At 42.3% G+C, this 27025-nt stretch overlaps 1 protein-coding gene across 7 annotated transcripts in view; it reads left to right on the top strand.

Annotated features, from left to right (window-relative positions):
• The window catches only part of grm3 (glutamate receptor, metabotropic 3), a 47762-nt gene extending 25191 nt beyond the window's left edge, over positions 1-22571 (top strand). For all 7 annotated transcript variants that reach the window (XM_065957310.1, XM_065957312.1, XM_065957308.1 and 4 more), the window contains 9 exons: positions 1066-1335; positions 1809-2415; positions 12295-12537; positions 12634-12823; positions 14637-14946; positions 15070-15263; positions 15451-15583; positions 17132-17309; positions 19045-22571. In XM_065957310.1, coding sequence (XP_065813382.1) covers positions 1066-1335; positions 1809-2415; positions 12295-12537; positions 12634-12823; positions 14637-14946; positions 15070-15263; positions 15451-15583; positions 17132-17309; positions 19045-19121 — 2202 coding nt within the window. In that variant the 3' untranslated portion in view covers positions 19122-22571. The remainder of the gene's footprint in view (positions 1-1065; positions 1336-1808; positions 2416-12294; positions 12538-12633; positions 12824-14636; positions 14947-15069; positions 15264-15450; positions 15584-17131; positions 17310-19044) is intronic.
• The last annotated feature ends 4454 nt before the right edge of the window (positions 22572-27025 follow it).

Raw genomic sequence — 27025 nt, 5'->3', positions numbered from 1 at the left:
ATAAATCATTAAAAGATTATTTTGACAGGTATATGGAAGAATAAAATGTGTTTTAGGGGTATCCTAATGTATTTTGTGTACATTGGTTGGATATTAGGATTGTAAATGCACTGGAAACCTGGGATACGTTTGTTTATTAGTTGTAAATAATTGTGAGCAATAATATACGGAATGAACTAATAGAAGAAAAGTGAGAAAGGGGTATGGGTATATAAGTTTGACTTCTTCCTACTCCCTTTTGTACACTGTTAGTTTTTGTTTTTATTATCTCATTTTAATTTTTGGTTTTGAAATAAAGTATTTCATTCATTCATTCCTTCTTCCTTCACATGAAGTTTAAATGCAATATTTTTTGTTGTTTTTCTGAAGCTCCATAATGCTGAAGGACAACAATGACAAAGTGTTATGTCATTTAGTGTAAATGTATAAACTACAGAGCATTATTACAGCCCTGTCGCTTGCAAAAGATCCTTTCTTGACATCTTTGCAGACCTGGACCAAATGTCACACGCTGAAACATTCTCCAATTTACTTTGATGAACTTTGGAATTTCTAGTATACCGTATTATATATCTCTTTGCATGTATTCAAAAGTTCTGAAGACAATTTTTTTTTTGATAGTAGTACACAAACAATCAAAGTGAAATCAAAGAATAGAATCTATAGAATCCATGTGAAAGACAAATGCTGTCTTCTTCTTTTTGTGATACCTCACCTCCTCAGTGTATCCTCCTCTTTCCCACTCTCAGTGTGTACTTGTATGCGTCGTCATACGCCCCATTAAACTTATTGAACAGTAATTGGCACTGTTGCTTTCACCTCTCAAAACATTTACACTGAAGAACTACAAGTAGCTTCATCTTCTTCAATCTAACTTTTTTTCAAACACCATATGATGCTAATAGCATGTACTTCACACTGATATATGAGGTAATGATTTTTTATTTTTGTTTTAAGAAAACACTATGTTATATTTAAAGTTGTCTTGAATTTTGAAAGAGTATTAATGTTTGGAATTGTTCACCTTAATAGCGTCTGATTGTATGTGTGTATCTCTCCCATCAGGTTGCCAATCTTCTCAGGCTCTTCCAGATTCCTCAAATAAGCTACGCTTCAACCAGCGCCAAACTAAGCGACAAGACCCGCTATGATTACTTTGCACGCACAGTTCCTCCTGATTTCTACCAGGCCAAAGCCATGGCAGAAATCCTCCGCTTCTTCAACTGGACGTATGTGTCCACCGTGGCATCGGAGGGGGATTACGGTGAAACTGGTATAGAAGCCTTTGAACAAGAAGCACGCATGAGGAACATCTGCATTGCTACTTCAGAGAAGGCAAGACATGATGTAGAACACATTACATGGAGTGTTTGTTTCTGCATGAATTTAAGCAAACGGTGCTCAGAGATAGATAAACTTTTATCAGTAGTGTCACCCTGATGCATGGCCTGGAGCTGCACCAGTAACAACCAACAAGGCGCTAAATTTGTGAGCGTTTAAAAGTTTTTTTTATCCAATTCTTATCTTGTCTTAAAAAACAAATATGGTTGATACTACTCTGGTGTTATCAGCGGTGGACCAGAAAATGAAACCTTATCTCCAAAAACTCATTCTGGGTACTTTCACACTCTCATTTGCTCTGGAGGTGCGTGATGTGGGGGATGCACTACTGAAGCGTTTGTTTTGTTTTTTGCCTCGTTTCTTCATGAGAATTGTGATGATGAATAATCCTAAATGTAAGCCAAGACACAAATGTAGAAGAATGGAAAGCATCTTTTGATTGACAACATGTCTTCTCTTCATTTAAGGTTGGCCGTTCTAACGCTAAGAAGTCTTATGAAGCTGTTATCCGCCAGCTCCTCCAGAAACCCAATGCACGCGTGGCTGTCCTTTTCCTGCGCAGCGACGATGCCAGAGAGCTGTTGGCAGCTGCCGCCAGACTCAACACCTCCTTCATCTGGGTGGCCAGCGACGGCTGGGGCGCACAGGAGAGCATCGTGAAGGGTAACGAGGTCACCGCCGAAGGAGCCATCACACTTGAGCTCGCAGCCAATCCCGTGCCAGAATTTAACCGGTACTTCCTCGGCCTGAACCCAGTCAAAAACCACCGTAACCCCTGGTTCAGGGAGTTCTGGGAGCAGCGGTTCCAGTGCTCATTGGGAGGCGGAGGCGGAGGAGGAGGAGATGGAGCGATGCCTCTCCCGCAGTGTGACAAAGACTTGTCAATGGACAAGAGTAACTTTGAACCCGAGTCCAAGATCATGTTCGTGGTGAACGCGGTGTACTCCATCGCCATCGCCCTCCACAACATGCAGCGGAGCGTTTGCTTCAACACCACGAAGCTGTGCGACAGCATGAAGGCCCTGGATGGACGCAGACTCTACAGGGATTACATCCTTAATGTCAGCTTCACAGGTGAGACAAGTGGAGCATGGTGAAGAGAGTGAAGAGGCCTGTAGGGGTTTGAAGGTGGATGAAAAGTGAGAAGAACTAAGAGTGGAAAAGGGAAGTCTGGAGGACTGGCGGAAGATAGCAAAGAAATACAAATGTGAGCGCTGTGCCTGGTTAGCAGTCTTCTCATGGACAACACAGGGATGTTGTCCTTCTAGCTTAGTCAAAACAAACAAGCCCAAGAACATAAAAAGTAGCGAGACAAATCCACTTAATTGCTATGCATTGTCAGAGCCATGCTTGCCATTGACACCCATTACCCGTGCGTAATTGATATGACACTACAAAGTTGCTTTGAGGAAAGAGGGCTGTAGTTAATCCGTCAGCCATATTCTTCTCTCTTGCAATAATGAGATTGTGTGTGTTATAATAGCCTCTATAGCCGGCTGCCAGTCTGTCTGTCAGTCTCTGTAGAGTTGCGAGAGACGAGACAGAGGATTGGCTTGACTGACAGATGGCGCACAAAGGAAGCGTTATAAATAAACTGCTCTGTCTTGGGGACTGACACAGGTTTAGAGGTGCTTATTTCTCCGCCAACCGTGACCAGCAGCAGACATCAAAAACAGCCAAACAAACGGCACTTACACGGCAGCTTTTGCAGCTTTGGACGCTGGGGAGAGAGAGCGGGGGGGGGGGAGTAGATGGTGGAACGAAAGAATGGCATCACCAAAGGGAGGAAGAGCTTGCTGATAAGACTGACAGGCAGACTAGAATTCAAAATAGAGAAGTTTAGGGTAAGGTAAACAGGGGTAAGGAAAGAAAAAAGAGGGAAGGAGGGAAGGAAGGAACAAGGGAGCAGTGAGGAACTGCCAGAGTGGGACAGCGTGCGTCAGCAGAAGATGAGGCTTCTCTTTGAAATTCCCCCATCTTCATTTCTGCTACAAATCAAAGGACTTGAAGCATTTCTGCCTGAGAGGAGGAGGGGGGGTGGCATGGAGGAAAGTAAGAGGGAGAATATAAGTTAGATAGAAAGAGACAGAGAGAGAGAGGAAATAGTTAAGGCGATTGCAGTCACCTCGTAACCACTCCCTTGTAGGATGCCTACAGAAAGGGTTTGGAACAGATATGCAGATTCCAACAGAGATTTTTTAGAAAGCAAGTTGGAGAGAAGAGGAGGAGTGAATCCTGCTGTGGCTTCCCTCTATCTTCTTCATCTGATCCATATTTTTCTTGCCTGCATTCTCCTCTCCCGCTGCCTCCCTTCTGTTCACTACTGATGTATGTCCATGAGGCACATCTCACAACTCTGCAGCAGGGAGAGAAAAAAAAAAAAAAAAAAAAGCAACAGCATGCACAAGGATCTTGAAGTTCTTTACAGCTCAGCTCAACAGTGACAGCATGGCGAACAGCTGTATTGGTTCAAGAAAAAAACGAACCCACACTGCTTGTATGTGTAAATCGTTCCATCTACAGTATGTTAGGAAGGAGCTGAGGTGAGTTCAGGTTGAATGTGAGGTACTGCAGCATCACCATCTCCGCAGTGCTCTCAGTCTGAACCCATAGTGGACGCAAAAACCAAACACTGTTCTGCGTGTTTCTCTTCACACATGCATGTTCATTATACAGACCTTAAAGTAGAGCAAAACTTGATCTCACTTATGCTTCCTAACACTGGCCCTTCATTTTGCATGAATAAAAACAGCAGATGGTGCGTTTAACTGTTAACATGCTATTATTAAAAAAATAAAAAATAAAAAATCAGTTTGTTTCTGACGAGGTATGTGGTGCTGGTAGCCGGTGCTGTTATAGGAGTGTGTTTTCATATGCCGCTCCCTCCATCCAGTCTCATCTCCTCGCTAGTTGCTATGGTAATGAATCCAACTCTACTGCCAATTGTTGAAGTGATCTGGAAGATCATGGGCACTGCTCCCTGCCTAACACACACACACACACACACACACACACACACACACACACACACACACACACACACACACACACACATTATGCATTATTATTATTATTGTTATTATAATCACAAAACACATACACGTAGAGATGCATGCACGTAGAGACTAATACACAAACACAGTCAGCTTCTTTACAAAGAGGCAGCTCGATATGCTTGTTTTTTTTTGTTTACCAGTATGAAATTGCAGACACCCCGAGCCCACACACTTCTCAAAGCCATCATTCAACTCCCACCCACCCACCGCCTCGATCAGCAGCAAAAAATATCAGTGTATACGCACGCACGCACACACACACACACACACACACACACACACACACTTTTCTGTTGAAATAGTGGTGATAGATGTGATATTCCCCCTTCTCTGTGCTTTTGTGTGTGTGAGTGTGTGCGTGTGTGTGTGTGTGTGTGCGTGTGTGTGTGTGTGTGTGTGTGTGTGTGTGTGTGTGTGTGATATGTCTATGTTAGCAGAGGCGGTGTGCCTTCAGGGCCATATTGAGCAGTGAGCTTACTGCAACGTTTAGATGCTAGAGAAAAACCTTCACTCTATATCTCTTCCTCATTTTTTTTTTACCTTCACACTCTTCCTCTCCCTTCCCTATTTGACACATTATGTCCCTCTCTCTCTCTCTCTCTCTCTTTCTCTTCATCTCTCTCTCTCCTTCTTTCTGTTTATCTTTCCTTCTGTCTTCATCACTACATCACTCTATATATCTCTTCGTCTCGCTTCTCCTTCTCACCCAGAAATATTCCTACTCTCTTTACTTTCCAAAACAGCACATCCCACTCAGACTTCACAAGGTTGCTCTCCTGCCTCCACTGCATCGCTTGCGTGCCCGTCTGTTCCTCCACTACTTCCCTTTGCTCATCCCTCCATCCATCCTTCACCTTCTCTCTATCGATTCCTCCGTCTTAAGGCTTTCCTCCTTCCACCAGTATCTCCTCTAACGTCACATTAGTCTCCTTCTTTTCTCTTGTACTATCTCCTCTCCTTTTCCTCTCCTGTAATCTTCTGCCTCTTTTCCCTTGTCACTTTCCTCATTTCTTTGCCCCCTTATCTTGTCACCTGGCTCATCCTCCGTCCCAGCACCCACTGCTTTTGGCCTGCTGTTTCACTCCTTTTGTCTCCTATCTCAACACCTTTCTTTCCATCAAGCTCAGTTCTCTATGGCCATACATCTCTCTCCCTTGTTCCCCCGACTTCCTCTTCTTCATGGCTATCCTCCACTCCCCTGTGGCCTGTTGGTCTGCAGTGAAGGCAGGGCCTCCATCCCCCAGAGAACAAATCCGCAGGGAGAACAAATATAGCTCATGTGATCTGTGTGTGTGTTAGTGACATGTGAGTGCACCTCTGTGTCCATTTCAGCATAAAAGGGATGTGTGTGTGTGGATTTGTGTCTCTGTAGGGCACAGATGTGTAAGGTCACCAAGGAACAAAAGTGGGTCAAAAAGGCTGAAAAGCACCCTGAGCTGTCAAATATGTATATTTTACCTGGAACAGATGTACATTTGTGCATGTAAAGACAGGCAGTGTTGACTCTGTAAAACTAAATCAGTATTAAGTCAGAGCTTCAGGTGTGTTGTTTTCTAGAAATACAATTTTCTATTCCCAAGCCAATAACTAATCAAACTGCCAGCTTTTGAAACTTTGGTAATACACTCTTACAAAAGAAAAGGTTCCTCCTCTCTCTATTAGCCTGTACACCTCTCTTTCTCTATCTCCTATTTCAGATTGCTTATACCCACTTATTCCTCCCAAGCCCCCTTTGCCTCTTCTCTTTCTCCCTGCCTTTAATACCCACAATCCCCCTTGGGCTTCGCTTTAGCCCAACATGGCTGAGAACATAATTAATTTCACAGCTTCTGAATGAAAAGCCTGTTTTCACCATGCTTCTAATTGGGCTAGAATAATAAGGTGTTTCTCAAGTTTGCAGGAATGCATGTGTCTTGCAAAAATAATTGGATTGGGTTGCTTTAAATCAGCGGTTTGTCCCAACTAACTTTATTTCTTTTTCTTTCCAGTGATTTGTATTATATATTTTCTGGCCCAAGCGGTTGTGATAGATCTGCAATCACGAGTTGGGCGGATTTGATTGACAATGAATTAGATTATGTCACATAAACAGCAGTATATATTTGCAGTTTCACCACATAAAATATTGTAGTAAATTGTGGACTGACAAGGCGTGCTCCACCGCTGGCAATACCTCAAAAGGCATGAAAAGTTAAGTCAAAGTTGTAGCACTAACGGCTAAACCTGCTGTGGGTCTCAGCTGGAGTAGTCATGTCCAGCAGGAAGCAGTGCATGGATGAGGTCACGCAGAATCATCAATCATCACTGCTTAAGGGCTTACTCAAGTCATTGTAAGTTTAAGTACAAAGCAAGAAAGCCCAGAAGCTGCTCATCAAAATGGTTGGTACAGTTCATTGGTTATCAAAGTTGGTGAAGGGCCAGCAGTCGGTGCCCCCTCTGAACATCTCATCACCTATTGGACTGATGTTCATGACGTTTCCTTTAAATCCTTGTGAAGTCCTGAGAACAAATCACCCACAAATTGGTACCAAATTCTCATACAGACATAAATACTTCCCAGACGATGAAGTGTGTCATCATTTACTCCTGACTTCTCCTCTGGCGCCCACTGTTGATGAATTGCCATGAAATTTATTTCAGATATCTATTGCCTGGGTAGGTCATACCAAATATGATTTGAAATGGACTGCTTTATTGTACACAAGTAACCAACCTACTGTTAGTGCATCAAGTTTGATCTGTTGAGGGGGACGAAAAGAGAAGAGCAGGGCAGACATGGTGCTAAGTTTACCGGTGGTAGCTCCTTCTGATGTGAAGAAACGAAGAAAACGGTCAACCAGACTCACAACTCCAGACTCACATTTCCAAGGATTTCAAGCTTAAGCTGCATGTGGATAGCAGTGTAAAGACAGCCCAACCTGTTGGCAGAATACCATTCAGTGTAATAAAACAAGTGGATGAGAAACTCAAATAACTCCAGGAGATGGATATCATTGAGAGTAAGTGGACCAACACCATTGGTGTCTGCGCTTGTTGTGGTGCATGGTAAGAAACAGCCAAGACTTTGTGTGGATGCGCAGAGCAAATGGAGCAATAGTGCGAGAACGGCACCCTATCCCCATTATGGATGAAATACTGGAGGACATGACAGAATGTTTCCAAAATTGGATCTCAAGTGGGAATATCGTCAAATAGAACAGAAGCCTAAACCCAGGCTGCTTACCACATTCGCCACACGCACACTGGGTTGTCCTGTAAGGCATCCTCATAGCTAATGACATAACCATTTCAGGGGAAACCATTCAAAAGCATAATGAAAGACTTCAATAAGTCGACTTAACGGCTGCAAGAAAGACAGCTGACAGTTAACACGAAAATGTGCCAATTTTCAGATGGCACAGCTGGAATTCATTGGTCTTGTACTGTCAAAAAATGGAAAGCAGGAAAACACGTGCTCCAACAAGTGCGGCTCAGATGAGGAGTTTTTGGGGACTTGTGAATTTCTGTGGCAGCTGCCCAGTCCACATGTAATGTTGTATTTCAGCCAGGATGCGGAGACGCATGTAATTGTGGATTTCTAGTCCAGTAGGATTAGGAGCAATATTGAGCCAAACACAAAGTGATGGAAGACACAAGGCTGTATTATGTTAAGCCTTGTGGCAGAGAGCGCCACTACTCTCAGATTAAAAGAGAAGCACTTGGCATTGTGTGGGCATCTGAGAATTTTTACGTTTTTCTCTACAGAAAGGACTTTCCAGTAGTCACATCACAAGCCTCTTGAGACTACCTCCAAAGTCCAAACAGCTAGCGAGAGAACAGAAAGGTGGGCTTTGCGGCTGCTTCCCTGGCGCGTCAAAATTGTGTATAAGCCAGAACCGCAGAATGCAGCTAACTTGCTGTCATGCCTCACAGTCAATCTGCCAGTACTGAGTGGCACAATGGAGAATCATATCTACTTTGTGGCTCAACATGCAGTGCCACATTCTTTCACACCATGAAAAAAAGAACTGTCAGCAGAGGATAGCACTCCAGGAACCTTATGGAACTACAACCAGACTGTTAAAAATAGGGCTGAGAGGTTCCTGTATAATCATTCCTTAGGATGTACAATGCCAGTTGCTAATGTTAACACACAAGGGACATTAAGTTATAGTCAAGACAACACAACGACTGAGAACGAATGTGTGTTGGCCCGGAATTGATCGGGGAGTAAACGAGTTAGTGAAGTCATGTTGTGCTTGTCAACTCAACAGCTCGACTTTTCAGGATGTCCCTACTATAAGGTCCAGGCTAAATCATAGCAGACATTTGCTGTGGACTTGTGTGGACATTTTCAATCAGGAGACCATCTACCAGTACTGACAGACTACTACTCCAGATGGGTGAGTAAAGCCATAAGTGCAGCTTATGCTGGAGGCAAGGACTGGTGCAGTGAGCTTGATATTTTCCCTATGGCTTCTTACAACTGTGCTTACTGTGTCACAAGCCAGCACACTGGCCAGGCAGCTATTCAACCGCCAGATCAGGACCAGGCTTCCTTAACACTCAGTGGACTGTCAGCTGCACCCTGCAGGACAGGATGCTGCTGTTCGCATGACTGATGCTGCAAGGAAGGAGGAAGGATGTGTGAATCTAGACAAAGTAAGGAGAGCAAAAGACAGCACAGTGAAGCACAGCGCCAAAGTCCTGCTCTGCTCCGTCAGCAAAAAAAAAAAAAAAAAACATTCAACACCATTTGAACAAGACCCTTACACTTTGGTGAATCGAAAAGGATGCTCAGTCATTCTTGAGAAAGGATGGCAAGAAGATGAAGTGTCATGTGTCACTTGTGAAGTGGAGGGTTCAGCCTCAACTAGAGACAGTTATTTCAAACTGCGTGGCTGGAGAGAGGCTGAACAACCAACCTGCTTGAACAGCAACCCGTTGAAACCCCTCAAAGGGACATTAGACCTCAGACAGCCAGGAGAGCGCCAACTCACCATGTGGACTATCACTTAGGACAGACATAACCATAATGAGGCAGAATAATCCTTGGCATGTTTCTTAACGGCAGGTTGTCCACCCCTAACTATTCAGGCAATGTTCTACTGTTCAGATAGATAGATAAATAGATGGATGGATTGGATAGATAGATAGATAGATAGATAGATAGATAGATAGATGGATAGATAGATAGATAGATAGATAGATAGATAGATAGATAGATAGATAGATAGATGGATGGATGGATGGATGGATGGATAGATAGATAGATAGATAGATAGATAGATAGATAGATGGATGGATGGATGGATGGATGGATGGATGGATGGATAGATGATAGATAGATAGATAGATAGATGGATGGATGGATGGATAGATAGATAGATAGATGGTTTAAATAGGAGAAAATTGTCCTAAAGTTGTCCATTACTAATTTCTAAGTCTATATATTTTTTTAGTCAACATACAACATGCAGCATCTTCTTGAGCGAAATGAACTTTTACCTTTTGGGCATTTTAGAAACCTGATTTTAAGCCTCCCAACCTCCGTTTGTAACTGTTTTACTTAAGTGTGTTTATTTATTGCAGTTTTGTACTCGCTTAATTATCTTCGTACATTTTAGACTTTTGTAGACTGATTTTAGCAGTCTTGTATTTGTCTGTCCCCTGTTTTTCTTTTTGATTTAATGTCTGTTTTCTAAATTATTTTTGTAATGACTCAATGTCATTGTAAATCAGGGTTGAAATCTTTCGAGTAAAAATAAAGGTTGAATAAGTCAAGATTATTTGACTGAGTTTATGTTTACGCATCCCTGCAGGGTCTTTATTTTGCTTAGTTTCCAAGTCTAACTCTGAGCACCCCCCGCTCCTTAAAAATCAGCTGAGGACAGTGTTGAGGATAGAAAGGGGCATCCATCAGTCCAGGAACTGAGCTGCCTGTCTCAGCTCTCTATAGTCACCAGAGGAGTCTTGGTGGCCTTCACTGGCTCGAACTTGCACCCTTACACACTCTCCGATAATCCGCTTTGACACGTCAGCAAGGCCGCTGCTGCAGGTTAGGGAGGAATCACCCGTCCTCTAGAGTCTATTGCTCTCTGAATGTGATTTGTAGAAGGGAAGTCAAGGACAATATAGCGCCCTTCAAACAGGTCTATAAACTAACGCCATTATCTCTTTAGTCTGCATTACATGTAATTACCACATACAGCTTGTTAGGCTTCAGTACACATCTAAGGTCCTAATAAGGTGCAGTTGTGATAATTAGGGAAGTGGCAAAGTGTTTCCATGAATGTGCATGGAGGTCTAAGAGGAGGAGGCCCAGCTATCTGGCTCGGCTTTATTAGCAGACTTTATCTGCCAACTTGCAGTCTAATGTCTTCATGACTCGTCTTTGTCTGAAGATGTTATCAGTCCTTTCTTATTGAAATCATATTAATTTAGCTGTCACCTAAACATTTAGCCCCAACATCCAAGAAGACTGACAGTTAGAATTTCCTGTGATAGAGAAAAAGAGAGGGCGAGAGGGGAAGATAGAGAGAAGAGCAAGATAGAGGGTTGTGCTGTCTCTGTGATTTATGGATTTCATAAACCCTAACCCCCCCCTACTGCCGTCTGACACCCCATTCTTCTCTGAACACTCTGAGCTTTAACAACAATAGCACAGCTTTAGCCCTTGTCAGTACTGCATGCACGCACGCACGCATGCACACACACACATCTACCATTACACATGAGCACTAACAGCAGGGTCAAAGCTTTGGTTCTGTCAGCACAGCCTCCCACAGTGTTCAGAGCAAGCAATACCTTAACCCTCACTTGAAAGTAAAACCTAATGGAACTTCCACAGCCATGTTTGTGCGCGTGTGTGTGTCTGCGTGAACATCCTTAAATACTATTTTGCTCAGCAGAATATTCCCAATCTGTATTTTTTTTCATGTTTCCACTGATGCAGAGTTTGGAGAAAGAATTTGGAATCATTTCATCACCTGCCTGATGACATCGAGATTTCAGAAAGGCAGTGCCGTAGTAATGGTACATGGAGCCTTGTTAATATTAAGGAGTGATGCTATAGCCACATCATCATTTGACAAGGAAGACAGCAGCGTATCACACTTGGCCCTGTACAGTATGTCAGCAGCACACAGTTGACTGCGCCGCTGTGAGGACAGAAGTGGCACTGTTGGAGTGACATGCAGTTTGTCTGTGTCGAAAGGACTGCGTGTCAGCACTGTCAGGTCCAACACTGCCGGCTTACCATCAAGAACTTACTTTCTCCCAGCCCATAGCTGCTTTTCTCCTTTTTTTTTTTAATGGTTTCAGCTTCCTGCCAATTTCACAATGTCTTCTGTTTCCCACATCCTCGGGGTAGATGGTAATCCTGCCATGATATCTTGTATACAAACCAATTTGGCAGTTTCTGCAGTGTAGCTCTCTCAAATAAAAGACCCAGAGGCTAATTCTATCTGTGTGTGGGTAGCTATAGTACTGCCCAGGGAACCGGTCGTATGCCTCTATGCCTATATGATTTTATGGGCATATTTTTAATGATGCATTTGGTAATAAAGTTTGTCACTTCAGAATTTAACATGGTGTTTTGTCCCGATTTAACCCCAGGGAAGGTCGGGAGCACATTGACACACACAGATATCGCCAGGCATACCAGGCATTTATAACCTCTTAGCAACTACTTCTGTGACTGGCTGGTCTTCAGTAATGAAACCACTATTGTAATGTCCTTCAGTATCTTCTTTTGTACTCCTAAGGCTAAACTGACCACAGCGTATTGTCTTTGTTCTCACTGTTGTTTCAAAGAGGGCATTATTGAGACATCAATGGGATAATTGTTTGGGGTTTTAATCTCCATTTTCCACTCTTGTTTTTTAACATTTTCTTTTTCACTCTGTGTCTCCTCCAGCACCTTTTGCTCCCCCGGGCATCGAGACACTTGTGAAGTTTGATACCCAGGGCGATGGCATAGGCCGATACAACATTTTCAGCTACCAGCGCTCCGCTGATCGTTACGGCTATGTGCCAGTGGGAGAATGGGCAGAGAGTCTGACTTTGAGCAGCGATCTGATTCACTGGCCCAGAGAAGTGGTGCCCACCTCACAGTGCAGCGACCCCTGTGAACGCAATGAGATGAAGAAAATGCAGGCAGGTAGGAGGCAATGTTCCATTTTTTTTTATTCAAGCAACACACCATGGCAAGCCTTTTTGAAAAAATTCTCAGACTGTCACACTCTGCTGTTCATAGGCGAGTACTGCTGTTGGATCTGCACAGCCTGTGAGCCTCATGAATACCTGGCTGATGAGTTCACCTGCTCGCCCTGCGCACCTGGTCAGTGGCCCACTGAAGACCTGACATCCTGCTATGACCTTCCTGAGGACTATATCATGTGGGAAGACGCCTGGGCCATTGGTCCAATTACAATCGCCTGTGTAGGGTGAGTGAGAACGGGTTGTCAACATGATGTCGGTTTCTGGCTGTGCCTAAGAGGCGTATCCGTGTGTGTTTGTGTGTTGGATTGGAGGGAAGCAACTGACTGTAGCTAAACCTCTCTACACTTGCAATGATTGTCAGATCACAGCTTAGCAACCATCACGGGTATGCCTGTCAAGTTTGGATTTTTTTAAACATGCTGAAGCAGTGTGCATGAGTCTCTAATAAGAGCAATACTCAGCAGTAACAGAGTTTGAAAGGTTGTAGTTTTCATTGCCTCTCTGAAACCAGAAGCATACTAAACTGCATAAACTGCATACTCATCTACTTAAACTATAACCTGCAATTGAAGCTTGCCCAGCTAACCTGCACACACCCTACGTCCAATGCCAATAAGCACATAATTAGCTTAGAACACTTTCTGGCTTTAAAGGCACATATTGTAAATTATATTTAATTCATAAAGCAAATTTAAAAACAACAAGTCGACCAGTCGAAGAGCTGTACAATCAAACTTAAAACAATACAGTAAGAAGCTCGTGCCTGCCATAGGGCGCTCATATGCTAGCAATCACAGCTAATGTTAAAATAGCCTTACCTTATTTTAGGTCAGTTAGGTCTCAACCCTAAAGGTTTTTCACCTGTTCTTGTTGTTCCTGTGTACAACATTAAGACTATACAGCTCCATACTGCAGTACAAGAAGAATGCTGCTTCTACGTATATCTAGATGTCTTTTTGCAATGGACTATCCAATTGTGAAGATTCTGACTGATATCTGAAACAGCCATCAAGTGTATATTCATACCACTTTTACATGACAAAATGAATCGACTGAAAACAAAAAAGTCATTTCTCAACCCACTCAGGTAGCTAACTTTAGCTAAGTATGCTGGATTGCCACAGCTGATAACTTTTGCCAGAGAGTTGTTCTTTCAGCACAACCAACAATCAAAAATTTAAATTAAATTATTTAGTTTTGGTCCGAAAATATGTCTCATTATGTAAAATTCAATATTTTATGTCTATTTATTATTTGTAAATGTTTTGTGAAAATACACTCAGTATAATGTGAGTTATCACTGAAATTCATGCCGTTATTTACCGTTATTATTGATCCTCAGCCGTTGTTAAGCTGCGCGTTTCAGTTGCGCGACAACGATTACGTCACTGTCAGCGGCCGGCGAGTGAGCGAGTAGTGAGTGAGCGAGTAGCCACTGACTTCCTTTTCAGTATAACAGCTAGCCTACCTGTCATTATGCAGCAGGTCCTGTTAGTATGATAAGCTAGGCTAGCTAAACAACAGCAGCAACCCTGAGATTGATTGGCACATGAACAGACAAATCAGTAACTTTGACTCGTGGTGCATAGTGAAGTTTTTCTGTAGGTTAAAACAGCAGTAGCCTAGGCAACGACATTGATTGACACAGACAAATCAGTGTTACAACAAGCGTAGTGTATTGTTTTTGGTTGGTTAAAACCAGAACAGGGACTGTTCAAAGCTTGGACGTGTTAGTGTTTTATAGATATTTGTGGGGACTCAGGGTCCTGACCCGATCAAGTTGGGATGTATGGTCACCCAAGCCTTGTGAGAAGGGACAGCAACTTTAACTTAAATAAATGAGGCAAAGCAGTTATCTGTGCTTTTTTCACATCAAAACATGAAGGCCTATACTGATGTAAGAAGACTCTCTGGTTATTGTGTCATAATTTCATAGAAGAAAACATACTTTTGCAAAAGGATTTAAGTACCTATCAAACACTTTTACTCCATGAAATTGTATTTCTGTTTGGCTGCATGTCTTTCATCTGTCCACAGGTTTATATGCACCGGCCTGGTTTTCTGGGTGTTTGTAAGACACAACAACACGCCGCTGGTCAAAGCCTCGGGCAGAGAGCTTTGTTACTTTCTTCTCTCGGGAGTCTTCATGTCCTACGCCATGACTTTCCTTTTCTTGGCCAAGCCCTCTCCCGCCATCTGTGCCCTTCGGCGCCTCGGCCTGGGCACGTCATTCGCTGTCTGCTACTCCGCCCTCCTCACCAAAACCAACAGAATAGCCAGGATTTTTAATGGGGTGAAAGATGGAGCGGGAGCGGTGAGGCCACGCTTCATTAGCCCTTCGTCTCAGGTGAATGATTGCAGCATCATATTATAATCCACCTGCACCCAGTCTGATGGATGGACAGATTGACACACAGAGGATCTGGATGACCTCACGTAACCCCTCTTACCCTCTTTTTTTTTTTTTCAGGTGTTTATCTGCCTAAGTCTGATTTCCGTCCAGTTGGTGATGGTGTCAGTCTGGCTGCTGCTCGAAGTTCCAGGGACACGGCGCTTCACGTTGCCAGAGCGACGACAGACCGTCATCCTCAAGTGTAACGTACGGGACTCCAGCATGCTGCTGTCACTGGGATATGACGTGCTCCTGGTCATCCTGTGTACTGTGTAAGTGTGTCAGAGATGCTTCTGTTTTTGTTTCAGTCCTTGATACAGGTCGCTGATTTAATTTATTCCCTTACATCCATTTCAAGAATATACATCAGATTGTTTCCATAGCAACAGTTAAAGTAGGTGTCAGTTGCTTTTTTCAAATTGTGACTATCTAATAAGGTGTGATTCTGCTGCTCTTTAGGTATGCCTTCAAGACCAGGAAGTGCCCGGAGAACTTTAATGAGGCCAAGTTTATTGGATTCACCATGTACACCACCTGCATAATTTGGCTGGCATTTCTCCCCATCTTCTATGTCACATCCAGTGACTACAGGGTATCTTCTTCTTTAACACACACACACACACAAAACTTGAGTCTGAAGAGCATTGCACTGACCAAAATGTCATTTTATATTACAATCTTTTACCATAACTGCTACATGTCTAATTCCACCCCAATGCCCAATTTTGGCATTCAAGTTTAACTCCTAGACGTTTAAAGCTTATTTCATTTCTTGCCAAGAGTTAGCTTCAAAGATTAATACACCTCTCGTTTCTGTGTGCTACAACAAGCAGCTACCAGGTTTATTTTAGCTTACTTACAAGAAAGAAAATCTTCCTTCCTCCCTCTCTAAAGAAAATAAAAATAAAGACCTTCTATCTCCTTTTTGTAATTTGTACAAAAACCTTCATTTACAAATGACAAATGACAAACGTTTCACTGTGGACGGCGTACAAGACTGCAATTAGTCGCTTCATATTAACTAAAAAAGGCATGTGATGATGATTTTCTTCTAGGAATTGGTTTGTTCTTAAAACAGCAACAGAGCACTAATAATGTAACTGTAACATAACAGGTGTAGTAACAACTTCAGCGCTTTCTAATCTTGCTGTCAAAAGTCCCCGGCGCTGCGGTATTGGGATGACAAGCAGACGGATTCAGTCAAACTGCTGACACACGTCCAGATTTGATAGCAAAGGGGAGTGAGTGTTCACCTGATCCATACAAACCTTGAGCATGCAGTACACACACACACACACACACACACACACACCCCTTTAGCACACACACTTCTCCAAACACACAGAGTGCACTGTATCAAAGGGCATATGAGAGGAGTGCTGATGCCAGGGCTGCTACATTTGATCAGAACAGCTCGCCCTCTCACTACCATCTCTCTCTCTCTCTCTCTCTCTCTCTCTCTCTCGCTCTCTCTCTCTCTCTCTCTCGCTCTCTGCAAATAAGTCAACGGCCTTGTAATCTGACTTTAAGATTAGACAGGTGGATGTAGCAGATCTCAAACATGCACAACCACGCACACACGCGCATAATCACATACACACAGAGGGGCCGTGAAGGATTGAGAACTAATGTGCTTCTCTGTACACTCTTATGATTTCACTTTGATTTGCTGTTAATCAATTCTGCTCCAATCTCTCAGCCTCTCAAAGTAAGACACAGAAGTGGTCTGGCAGTGAATTTGCGGAGAATGAAGTTAAAGCTACCACTGAGATGCCTGTGGTCCCTGTTAATTAAGTCTTTTATTGATCTGTCCTGTAGTTGTTATCCTTTGGACTGTTGCAAGGTAACATTGTCTGCCAACACTCAATAGGCCTCATTGACTCTCGGTACATTTACAGATTGCCATGACCGCAGGCGTTTTGATGCTCTATTTATTTATCTTCTGTTTATTGAATTACACTTTAATTTATTATTGTTTTATTCCATTAAGAACCTTTCTGACTAGTGCCTTTGAAATAAATTCATTATTACAGATTATTATCATCAAATTAGCTCTTCACAGCAATTACTTTGTACCACATTAGATGTATCCATCAATGTCGGATTACTAATTACCGTCTCCTCCTTCTTTTCTCTGCAGGTTCAGACCACCACCATGTGTATCTCAGTCAGCCTCAGTGGGTTTGTGGTTCTGGGATGTATGTTTGCTCCCAAGGTGCATATCATTATGTTCCAGCCACAGAAGAATGTGACGAGCCACAGGCTTAACCTCAACCGCTTCAGTGTCAGTGGGGCTGCTACCACGTACGCATCCCACGGTAGGTTACACGCTGTTACCTCATTTTTAAAGAGACAGGGTTTAAAGCAGTTCTCTCTTGGTCTTTTTTTTTTTCACCGCCGCTGTCAAATTACTTTTCTTCAGGATTCAGTATTCATCACATGGACTGTGTGTTCGACTGTGGCTACAGAGGGATAGAGTGTGTTGAAGTATCCAGGTGTTTGGCCTTCCTCATTCTATCTGTATTGTGTTCCTATTAAACATGCACAGAACAGTTCCAAAAAAATAATAATAATCAGTCACAAGCCAGGTCGGTCCCAAGGTTATTCAAAAGCGTTATCTTTAGCAAAAAAAAAAAAAGACAGACAGTTTCAATCCAAAGTTCCTGCACTGTGGGGAATGGCACACTGATGCTACATTTGCAATGTTTAGCAGAAAAATGAGACACCAAGAAAGAAGCAGGGCCAAAGGAAACATAACATACTTCAATAACAATGAAATATATGTATGTCATTTGTATAAATACTTATTACAAAATGCAGCTAAAATTGTACCCACAACTGAATACAAATACAGATAACTTGAAAAAAGATCATTGCAGAGTTCGGTGTAATTTCAGCCATGCTGTTGTAACTGACTTTTACGCCTGGCTCACACTGCAGGATAATCGGGCTGATTCGAGCTCTGATTCTTCCTTCCCGACAATCGCAGGGCTGTTCAGGTTATCTCGTAGTGTGAGCGGTACAAAGATCCAATCTGAACGTCCCCGATCTGCCCGGCGATCGTCGGGGACGCCCAGATTTATTTACAAACATGTTTAATATTTAGAATTTAAAATCTTGACGTTTACGTCATGAAAGGGTCCGGCAGAAGTTGTGTGTGACTACAATATAATCACGAGAGACAAGGGAGGACTGTAGTCATGGCGACCAGCGGCAGGACGCAACCCGGCGTTTTTTTTGTTTGTTTTACTTTTCTGTACAGATCATCAGTGCAGCACTTTTCTGAAACTTGTCTCCATATATCTACGATTGTATCAACTTTTCTATATCCTACAACAACTTCCACTTCCTTCTCTTTCACCAGCCGTCGTCCTTTGTTTTTTTCAAATGAAACTTTATTAACAATTGTCAACGCTTCGTCCCGATTTCACTCGTACAGTGTGAGCTCTCTGGTTGTGTCCGACAAACGGGTCGTACAGCGTGAGCACATCAATCTCAAGGTCTGGTCGGGCGTCGTAACCTATTCAGTCGTATAGTGTGAGCTGACATGCCACCCCGACTTTTACACAATCGGGGGGAAAATCCGGGAAAAATCGCAAAGTGTGAGCCAAGCTTTAAACTGGCAGGTGCATTTTGCACAACTAGCTACTATAGTTAATGTAGCTGAGGCTTTGGGGGGTTTTAAACTAATCAATACCCTTTTGGTGTTGTTCCATTTAATCCATATATCTCCTTACGTTGTTATAATCTCCATGTTTTGTTGTATCACTACATTCAATCTGTGTCATGCTGGTAAAATACGTTTTTTTTTTTCACTTCAATTGCTCTTTGCTAGTAAACAGTCTTTTCATGTTGCAACCATTCAATGATAAGGCTTTACGGTATCGTGTATGTGACACTAACCTCCATCTATGATTATTATTTAATTTTTTTTATAAAACGTTGCTTTCTAACCTGTGGCTAACATAGCAAACATGTTACATGAATAATAATCAAATGTAATGACTTTCTGGTTAATTTTCTCCACCTTTTATCCTTTTTTTCTTTCTCAAGCTTCTGTCAGCGCCCAACCCGTCCCGACCGTGTGCAACGGCAGAGAAATTGTCGACTCCACTACATCCTCCCTGTGACAACATCCAGTCCGCTCTCTGACTCTGCTCCCGTGACTGTTAGCCAATCCATGAACATTATTTCCACCCCCCCCTGCACCTATCATAATTCCCCACCTCATACAAACCCTGGATACACTCTCACACACATATACGCACACACACACACACACAAAAATACACAAACAAACAAAAAAAAAACCCTCCTTGTGGACTAGGACTGTATTGTTTAAAAAAAAAAAAATGTAGAAAGTGTGTAACTACAATTAAATTATTTTCTAGGGATGTACATACATGAAATCAACATTGTTGTAAGTAGAGAAACAAAAGAACAAAAAAAAGTTTTTAGGAAGAATTTTTGGAGCCTTTGTTTTTGATAGCTTTGTTATGATGCGGTGTAAATAGACATGTGCTTAATCATGGTAGGAGGGTGTGTGTCCCTCGATCTGGATGCACATTTGTGGCTCTGCTTGCCTCACCTGCAATATCTCACAGACTTTTTATCCTCATGCTTTTTTGTAGGTCTCATTGTAATACCCAAATTGTGTATGCCTTTCTATTGTGTATTGTACATTTGTAAATTCTACTACTGATGGTTTAAACAGCACAATGTTGACAGTATTGTAACTCTAGAATGAATGTGGACAGGAGGATCAAGCGGACAGTATGAGATGGCTGGGACAGACGTACAGAAAATCCATCAAACTCATCACCTCACAGGCAACGCTGTGCCAGAAACGCAGTCTCCCATCTCTTACAAATATTTGCTTTGCATCCTAGATCAATATAAGGAAACTTTTTTTGTGGCTGTTTTTTGCAGGAAAATGTTTTGCTTTTGATACAAATGTTAATTTTTCTATTTCTGATTATTGAATCCCTTTATCTAAGTGGCCATAGTTACAGACATGTGTTCAGAGAAGCACCAGTATGTTCACTCCCACTCTCAAACTGTTGTTCCTCTAGAGGAATTGTTGTACAGATTGCTGATGATAAGTAATTGCTGAGCTGAAAAAGATGAAGAAAAATGAAACTTATTTTGCCATAAACCTGTCAATACACAAAACTAAATGGTCATTACGAAAAAGCCCTGATGGAGGGGATTTGTCTGGCCTTTTTGAACACATGTTGAAATATTCCAACTACAAGGGGAGTGGTAGCTTCTGTTTTAGTTTCCCCTTTGGTACATCATGTGGTGATGTTCTGAATATGGCTATGTGCCTTAATATATGTTATGGTAGTGCTTGGGGGGAGGTTGTAAGAGATCACTTTTACATTACCAGCCAGGTGAATGTAAAAGGAAGCCCAGTTTAGGGTACATGTTTCAGGGCGACACTATGCCAGCTAGTTTTATTCCCTTCCAAGCCTTCTGCCATTGATTGTGTGTCTGAAGTGTTCAAACATGAATCTGAGCAAATCCTTAGGTTGAAATTACTTTCTCTTCGCCCCTTCTTTCTTCAGTTTGTGTCCCAAAAAAAAAAAAACACACTGGAAATAGTTATAGTTCAGATACACTGGTTTAACTTTACTTTTTTTTTTCACAGCCCAACAGCTCCAATAAAAGAAGGAAGGGGGGATAGAAGCTCGTAAAACTATTAAGATGAAGTCATTGACTCGCGACTTATTGAAGTGTGCGGTTTACATGTCTGTGTTAAATGTGTTGACGCGGGGAGGCACAGTGGAGCAGCTGGCTCCAGCAGTCAGTCCCAGAGAGGCTCACAAGAGGAGGCAAAGCACACAGTGTCAGCTGCTGGCAGATTCCCATCTAACAATATAGGCTGTTAGCAGTGGAAATCATATGCATAACATGATGAATCACGTTTTATCAGAACATCTAATCCCAATCTAATTTGTGGCCGGGGAAAAAAAAATCTCAGACTCTCTGCTGAGGTGAGGTGATGAGTGACAAACACAAAAATCTAATGTTGAATTAGACAGTCTATAGGTTTAATTAGTCAACTTATAAAGCACCGTGGCATACTGCAGCCTGCCATCCAATAAGTTTTAGAATATGTTATTAATATTTATCCTAAGTGGTTTTAAACTATAATATGTCTCAAATTAATTGTCACTATTATTAAGTATTTTGGGAAAACTACGTGAGCAAAATCATTTATTTGCTTTCGCAGAAGAGCACTTTAAATGTACTCTCTTCATAGAGTATAGGTACATTCATCTCTTGACTGATTAACACCTCTCCAACAGAACCCCATGATAATAACACGGAATGATATAGATCGAAAGGATTTTTTTAGAGGATGAGCCAAGACAAGCCGACCTACATAGGGGTGTGTGTGTGTGTGTGTGTGTGTGTGTTAGGTGCAGGGAGCAGGAGGAGAGAGAAACGCTGTGGCAGAGCAGAGGGGTGCTGCTGCTGCTGCTGCTGCTGCTGCTGGATTATGTAAAGCACTCCCACAGCCCAGAAGTCACAGCGCTTCTATGAAAGCTCAAAAAGCATCTCTGAGATTCGCAGTCTTTGTTAGCAGAAGGCTTAGCCATTCACTCTCTGGTCCTGCTCCTACAAGATACATCCCGCATAGCAGGTTGCTACGGACAACCGCGGGCACATCCGCTGTCGGAATGTCTGTTGTCTGCATGGTGAGAAGGGAGGGAGGGAGATGGAGGAGGGGTATGGAGGAAGAGGAATAGAAAAGAGGATAAACAGGTTGCTGGTTGAGATTCAAATTGGCACCGACTGATGAGATTTGGCTCGGCAAGGTTCTCTGGACTCTACTCCCAGCTTTTTAAATGGTCGCAAAATTAGAGCACTTAACCCCGATTCTGCTCTTGTTTAGTCCAGAGACTTGTCTTAGACAAGAGTCTCACAACCCCTTCCTCTGACCCTCGCTCTCTCTCTCTCTCTCTGTCCACCTCATCCCTGCAACCTCAACCCCCAACTCGGCTCCACTCTGTGTGTGAAACTGGTTTCTGAGTCGCTCTCAGCCAAGACCACCTAAGCCAGACAAACAGATCGGTGGACCACACTCAAGCTTAAAGGATGCTTGCTGCAGAACATGCCAACATGGGGGACCTTGAAGGAGGTTGGATTAGTGAGTGGCGAATAAAGGAGTCAAAGAAAGTATGGGAAAATAGAAATAGGACTCAAATGTCACAACAGTACACTCAGTAAAACATCTCATCTTATAACAGCCTCTGTGGCTTCCTTATTCGGCTTGACTCCTAAATATTCCTTTCAAACAGCAAACCATCTACCAAAGACATTGTTCTTCTGTTCAGCCTCTGCCAAACTGCCATGTGCTCTACAAAGGTCTGGGTTGCTGTAGCCCATTTCTGTACAGCAGAATCTGTGTCCCTCATCTTCTGTAGGCATTCAAACACGACAGGATCTCTGCGAAGAAACAAAGTCAAGCTGAACTCTGGAACTTGTCAATCAAAAAAGCAATAGTTCCATGTTTCTGATGCGTACAATAACGACGCTGTGATGACATCATAATAAATAACAACAAGCAAGCAGCTAGTGTCGTCTGCTCATCCTTCTGTCTTCTCTGAACACTATTTCAGCGGGTCTGAGTCTATAATATCTAATAGTTGATCGTCGGTGTTGATGAATTTGTCTATTCTGTCACGTTTACAGCACCCTCGCCACCACTTTCCGTGCACACAGACTCTATTCATAGAGTGTGTTGGCAATTGTTGAAAGACGGCTCTAACACTCTTGCCTAATCGGTTCCCTAAGTGATGGCACTCCAATTAAGCCATCCACTGAAGTGCTCCCTGCCTTAAGACAAGGAACTCCAGTGTGTAGAATCGTATGAACCAAAGGAATGAAATGACAATTAACAACTTAAAACGGCACACTATCAGTATGGTAGTTTTTTTGTTTGTTTTCTGTGAGAATCATAGACTGACACAGTGAGTGTTAAGAGTTTGTTTTGTTTTTCAGGAAAAAAAAGAAGAGCAGAGTTGTCGCTTCAGTTCATTGCATATTACATTTTCTCAGTGTTTGTCTTTTATTTCTAGCAATATCATACTGCTGACAGTATCTACTTTAAACATTTTTATCATCATCTTATGAGAAGGCAATGATTGCCCTCTGGTGGTAGGCTTAGGTAATTACACAAACTAATATACTTGTACTGAACTAAGATACTTGAATATGATTATTTATATGGGTGACTTGAGTGGAAATGGTTCTCAGAACCCTGTCCAGGTATTGAAATAACAATATGAAAATACCCCATTGCATGTAAAAGTTGCTAATACTGTTGAGCAACTGTGGACACTTTACTGTTGTGGAGTTCAGATTGATCTGTGGGGGCAAAAGACAACAAACAAGTGATACAATCTTTGGCTTATATAATATTTGTTATTTACGAACTATTAAAGACTTTTACCTTTTTGGACATCAGTTATCCAACTGAGCCAACTGATAAGTTTTGAACTTCTTACACCCAAAAACTAGACAAGGAGCCACTGCGCAGTGCTTTTCTTTAGTGGTCACAATGACAAAATGGGGTTTCAAATCACTGATTTAATCATTGCATTGTAGTTTTAGAGATTAACAATGTATTTGTATAAATTAATTGTTTTTACCTTCAAAACTTTAGTGAAGTAAGTATGGATTCAAGTTAAGTACAAGTACCTTGATATTGTACTTATTGTACTTGTATAAATGTAGGGAAGAAAATAAACTAAAAGATGAAAATTAGAGCTGCAAGAAGTGGTTCAGTTTCTCCTAATTGCAAAGACACATTTCTTAATGGAGGAATAGGAAGCGGAGGAGGGGTAAGCGTGGGGCTAGGCTAAAGGCTATACCCTACAAATTTGCCATCCCAAGTCTCTTTCTTGCCAATACCCGGTCCCTCATCAACAAAATGGATGAGCTCAGGCTACAGATCACCGGTGTTCCAGTAAGAGCAGAGGTGTAGAACGGTATTTATGTAAACAACAGCTGGTGCTCGGACTCCAGGCTAATGGACACATACTGCTCCCCAGAAATTGAGTAGGCTATATGTTGCTTGACTGTAGACCATTATACTTGCTCAGGGAGTTTACATCGGTTTTTATAACAGCTGTTTATGTACCACCACAAGGTAATGCCAGGCTAGCCATGGTACAATATGCCATAAACCATCATCTATCAGTTGAACCAGACAGCATTTTTATGGCTGCAGTGGACTTTAACCACACCAACTTGAAGTCAGTCCTGCCCAAATGTTTTAACCATGTAAACTTCCCTACAAGAAGAGAAAAATGCACTAGACCAGGTCCATAACAATATATCAGGCCACTATATAGCCACCCCACTCCCAAACCTTGGACTCTCAGACCACCTGTCCCTGTCCCTCACTCCGGTATAAGCCCAGAATTTGCACAAATAAACCATCTGTGAAAACAGTTCAAGTCTGAGGAAGCTACCTCAGCACTTCAAGACTGCTTTGACGTCACAGAAGGATGTGTTCGTGGAGGGGACAGACTTGGAGGGACATACATCAGCTGTCCTGTCCTACATAAACATCTGTGCAGAAAATGTGGTTGACAAAAGAACTGTCAAGGTATTCCCCAATCAGAAACCATGGCTCAACGGCGAGTTGAAGACCTTGCTTAGGGCATGAGCTAAGTGCTCATGATGGATAGGCCTGGTCTTTGTAATATAGCAATAGTTATGGTATTTTAACTGCTTTTTGTAACATAACAATAAGTATGGTCTTTTTACCTGCTCTTTTGTAATGTGAAATGGAGTATCTGGATGAATCCTGAAGGCCTGTGCAGACCAGCTAGCAGTGGTATTTACCACTATCTTTAACCTCTCTTTAGAAAAGTCTCTAGTCTCCACATACCTTAATGTGGCCATTATCGTCCCTATCCCAAAGAAAACCAAGTTGAACGTCCTGAATGACTACCGTCCTGTTGCTCTAACCTCCATCATCACAAAATGCTTTGAGAGAATAATTCTCTCCTACATTAAAGCTGCAATACCCGCAGAATTTGATCAACATCAATTTGCATACCGGACTAAACAGATCAACAGACGATGCAATTGTAACAGCACTTCACACAGCCCTTACACATTTAGACCACAAGAACACATATATAAGGATGCTGTTTGTTGATTTTAGTTCTGCTTTTAACACCATCATTCCCCACAAACTGGTTGAGAAATTGAGCAAACTGGCTTTAAGCAGTTCACTGGGCATGTGGATATTGGACTTTCTGAGTAGCAGGCCTCAGAGTGTCAGGATGGAAGATTACACCTCATCCACTCTGGTCCTGAACACAGGAATACCGCAGGGGTGTGTCCTCAGTCCCTTCCTCTACTCCCTCTTTACACATGACAGCTCTCCCTTTCATTCCACCTACTCAATCGTCAAGTTCGCTGACAACACCACCGTAGGACTGATAACTGATAACAACGAGACGGCCTACTGGGAGGATGGTTAACATCTGCTTCAGTGGTTCTCCCATAACAACCTGGACTTAAACACAACAAAAACAAAAAAACAAAAAAGTACACTGAATCTGAACACTGACTCTGCCTTCTGGATACAGGGATAGGAGGTAGAGAGGGTGGAGAGCTTCAAATTCCTGGGGATTTACATCTTAGCTGACCTCACCTGGTCCAAAAACATCTCCTTAAATAACATCTTATTTGGTTTCGACAGGTAGTAAAATGGCAGTAAAATCCCCCCACCCCTGCCCCCCCCATAGATTGGGGTCTATGACAGACTGCGGACACTAACTGCATGCCTGCCTCTCGAACAAATAACCACAGCACCAGCACTTCATTATTAAAGTACTAGACCGAATAGCTGCTCTTGCACTTTTTGCACTTTCTCTCTCAGAGCTTTCTATTTTTTTTACTGACCTTAACTATTGTTTTATGATGTGACTTGTTTGTCTTTTTATTATCATTTTACTGTCTGTCTATATGTGCTGCCACTGACAAGAGCTGCTAAACTGTTTTTCGTCATTTTTCTAGCAATGACAACAAATATATTCTATTCTATTCTATTCAAACCGTCCTCCCTATAAACTGTAAACACAAAACCCAATTTTTAAACTACATTCAGAAAACCTGGATTTTTCTGCCAAAATCAAACAATTATATTAAAACTGTTAAGCTGTGCTCAGTGGTCAGAATCAAACATTATTTTCACATCATACACACAGCGGTCAAAATAAAAACACCCCTGAGCTTCTTTTTGAGACAATATTGAGTGAGTACATAAGTAAGTAAGGTTCATTGCAGTAAATGATACAATTACTAAAACAAATTCAGTGAAATGGTCTAAAGAAATATTCAAAAAACAGAAACTTTTGCACACATGTGCATAGGAGAGAAGTCAAAAATAAAACAAATTGACTTGACACACTGTCGTCTGCACTTTCAATTCCAAGATTGACTGTATTGCTTCACAGCATTGTAGTACTCAGGACTTCATCAGGTTGAGTCACCATCAGACTCAACTTGTTGAAGATCTGAGTGCCGAAGGCCAGAGGACTTCATCCACATCTTAGGCAATGTTCTCTCTTCACCCTCTGACTCTCCAATTTTCCCCATCTTTGATATCAACTTTTAACTCACTTGTGCACTCTGAACTGGCATATACTGTTTTAATAGCAACAAGTGCAGTTTTAAGTTGTGTAAACCATATGCCACTCATATATTCGCACATGCCGCGACACATGAGTGTCATATGCTACGGCAAATGAGTTGCATTTGAGTGGCATATGCCGGTCTGGTCCACTCATGTGCCGATGCATATGTTGCACATGAGTGGCATATAACGCGGCACGAGTGGCATATGTTGGTCTGGTCAACTCATGTGCTGTGTCAGGCCGGCACATGTCGCAGCACGAGTGGCATATGCCGGATATGAGTGGCATTTAACGCGGCACATAAATGTCATATGCCGGTCTGGTCCACTCCTGTGCTGCAGCAAATGCCGCATATGAGTGGCATATGC

Source organism: Labrus bergylta, chromosome 7, assembly GCF_963930695.1.
Source record: "Labrus bergylta chromosome 7, fLabBer1.1, whole genome shotgun sequence".
In the NCBI taxonomy this organism is placed as follows: Eukaryota; Metazoa; Chordata; class Actinopteri; order Labriformes; family Labridae; genus Labrus; species Labrus bergylta.
This window is presented reverse-complemented; position numbering and strand designations above follow the sequence as displayed.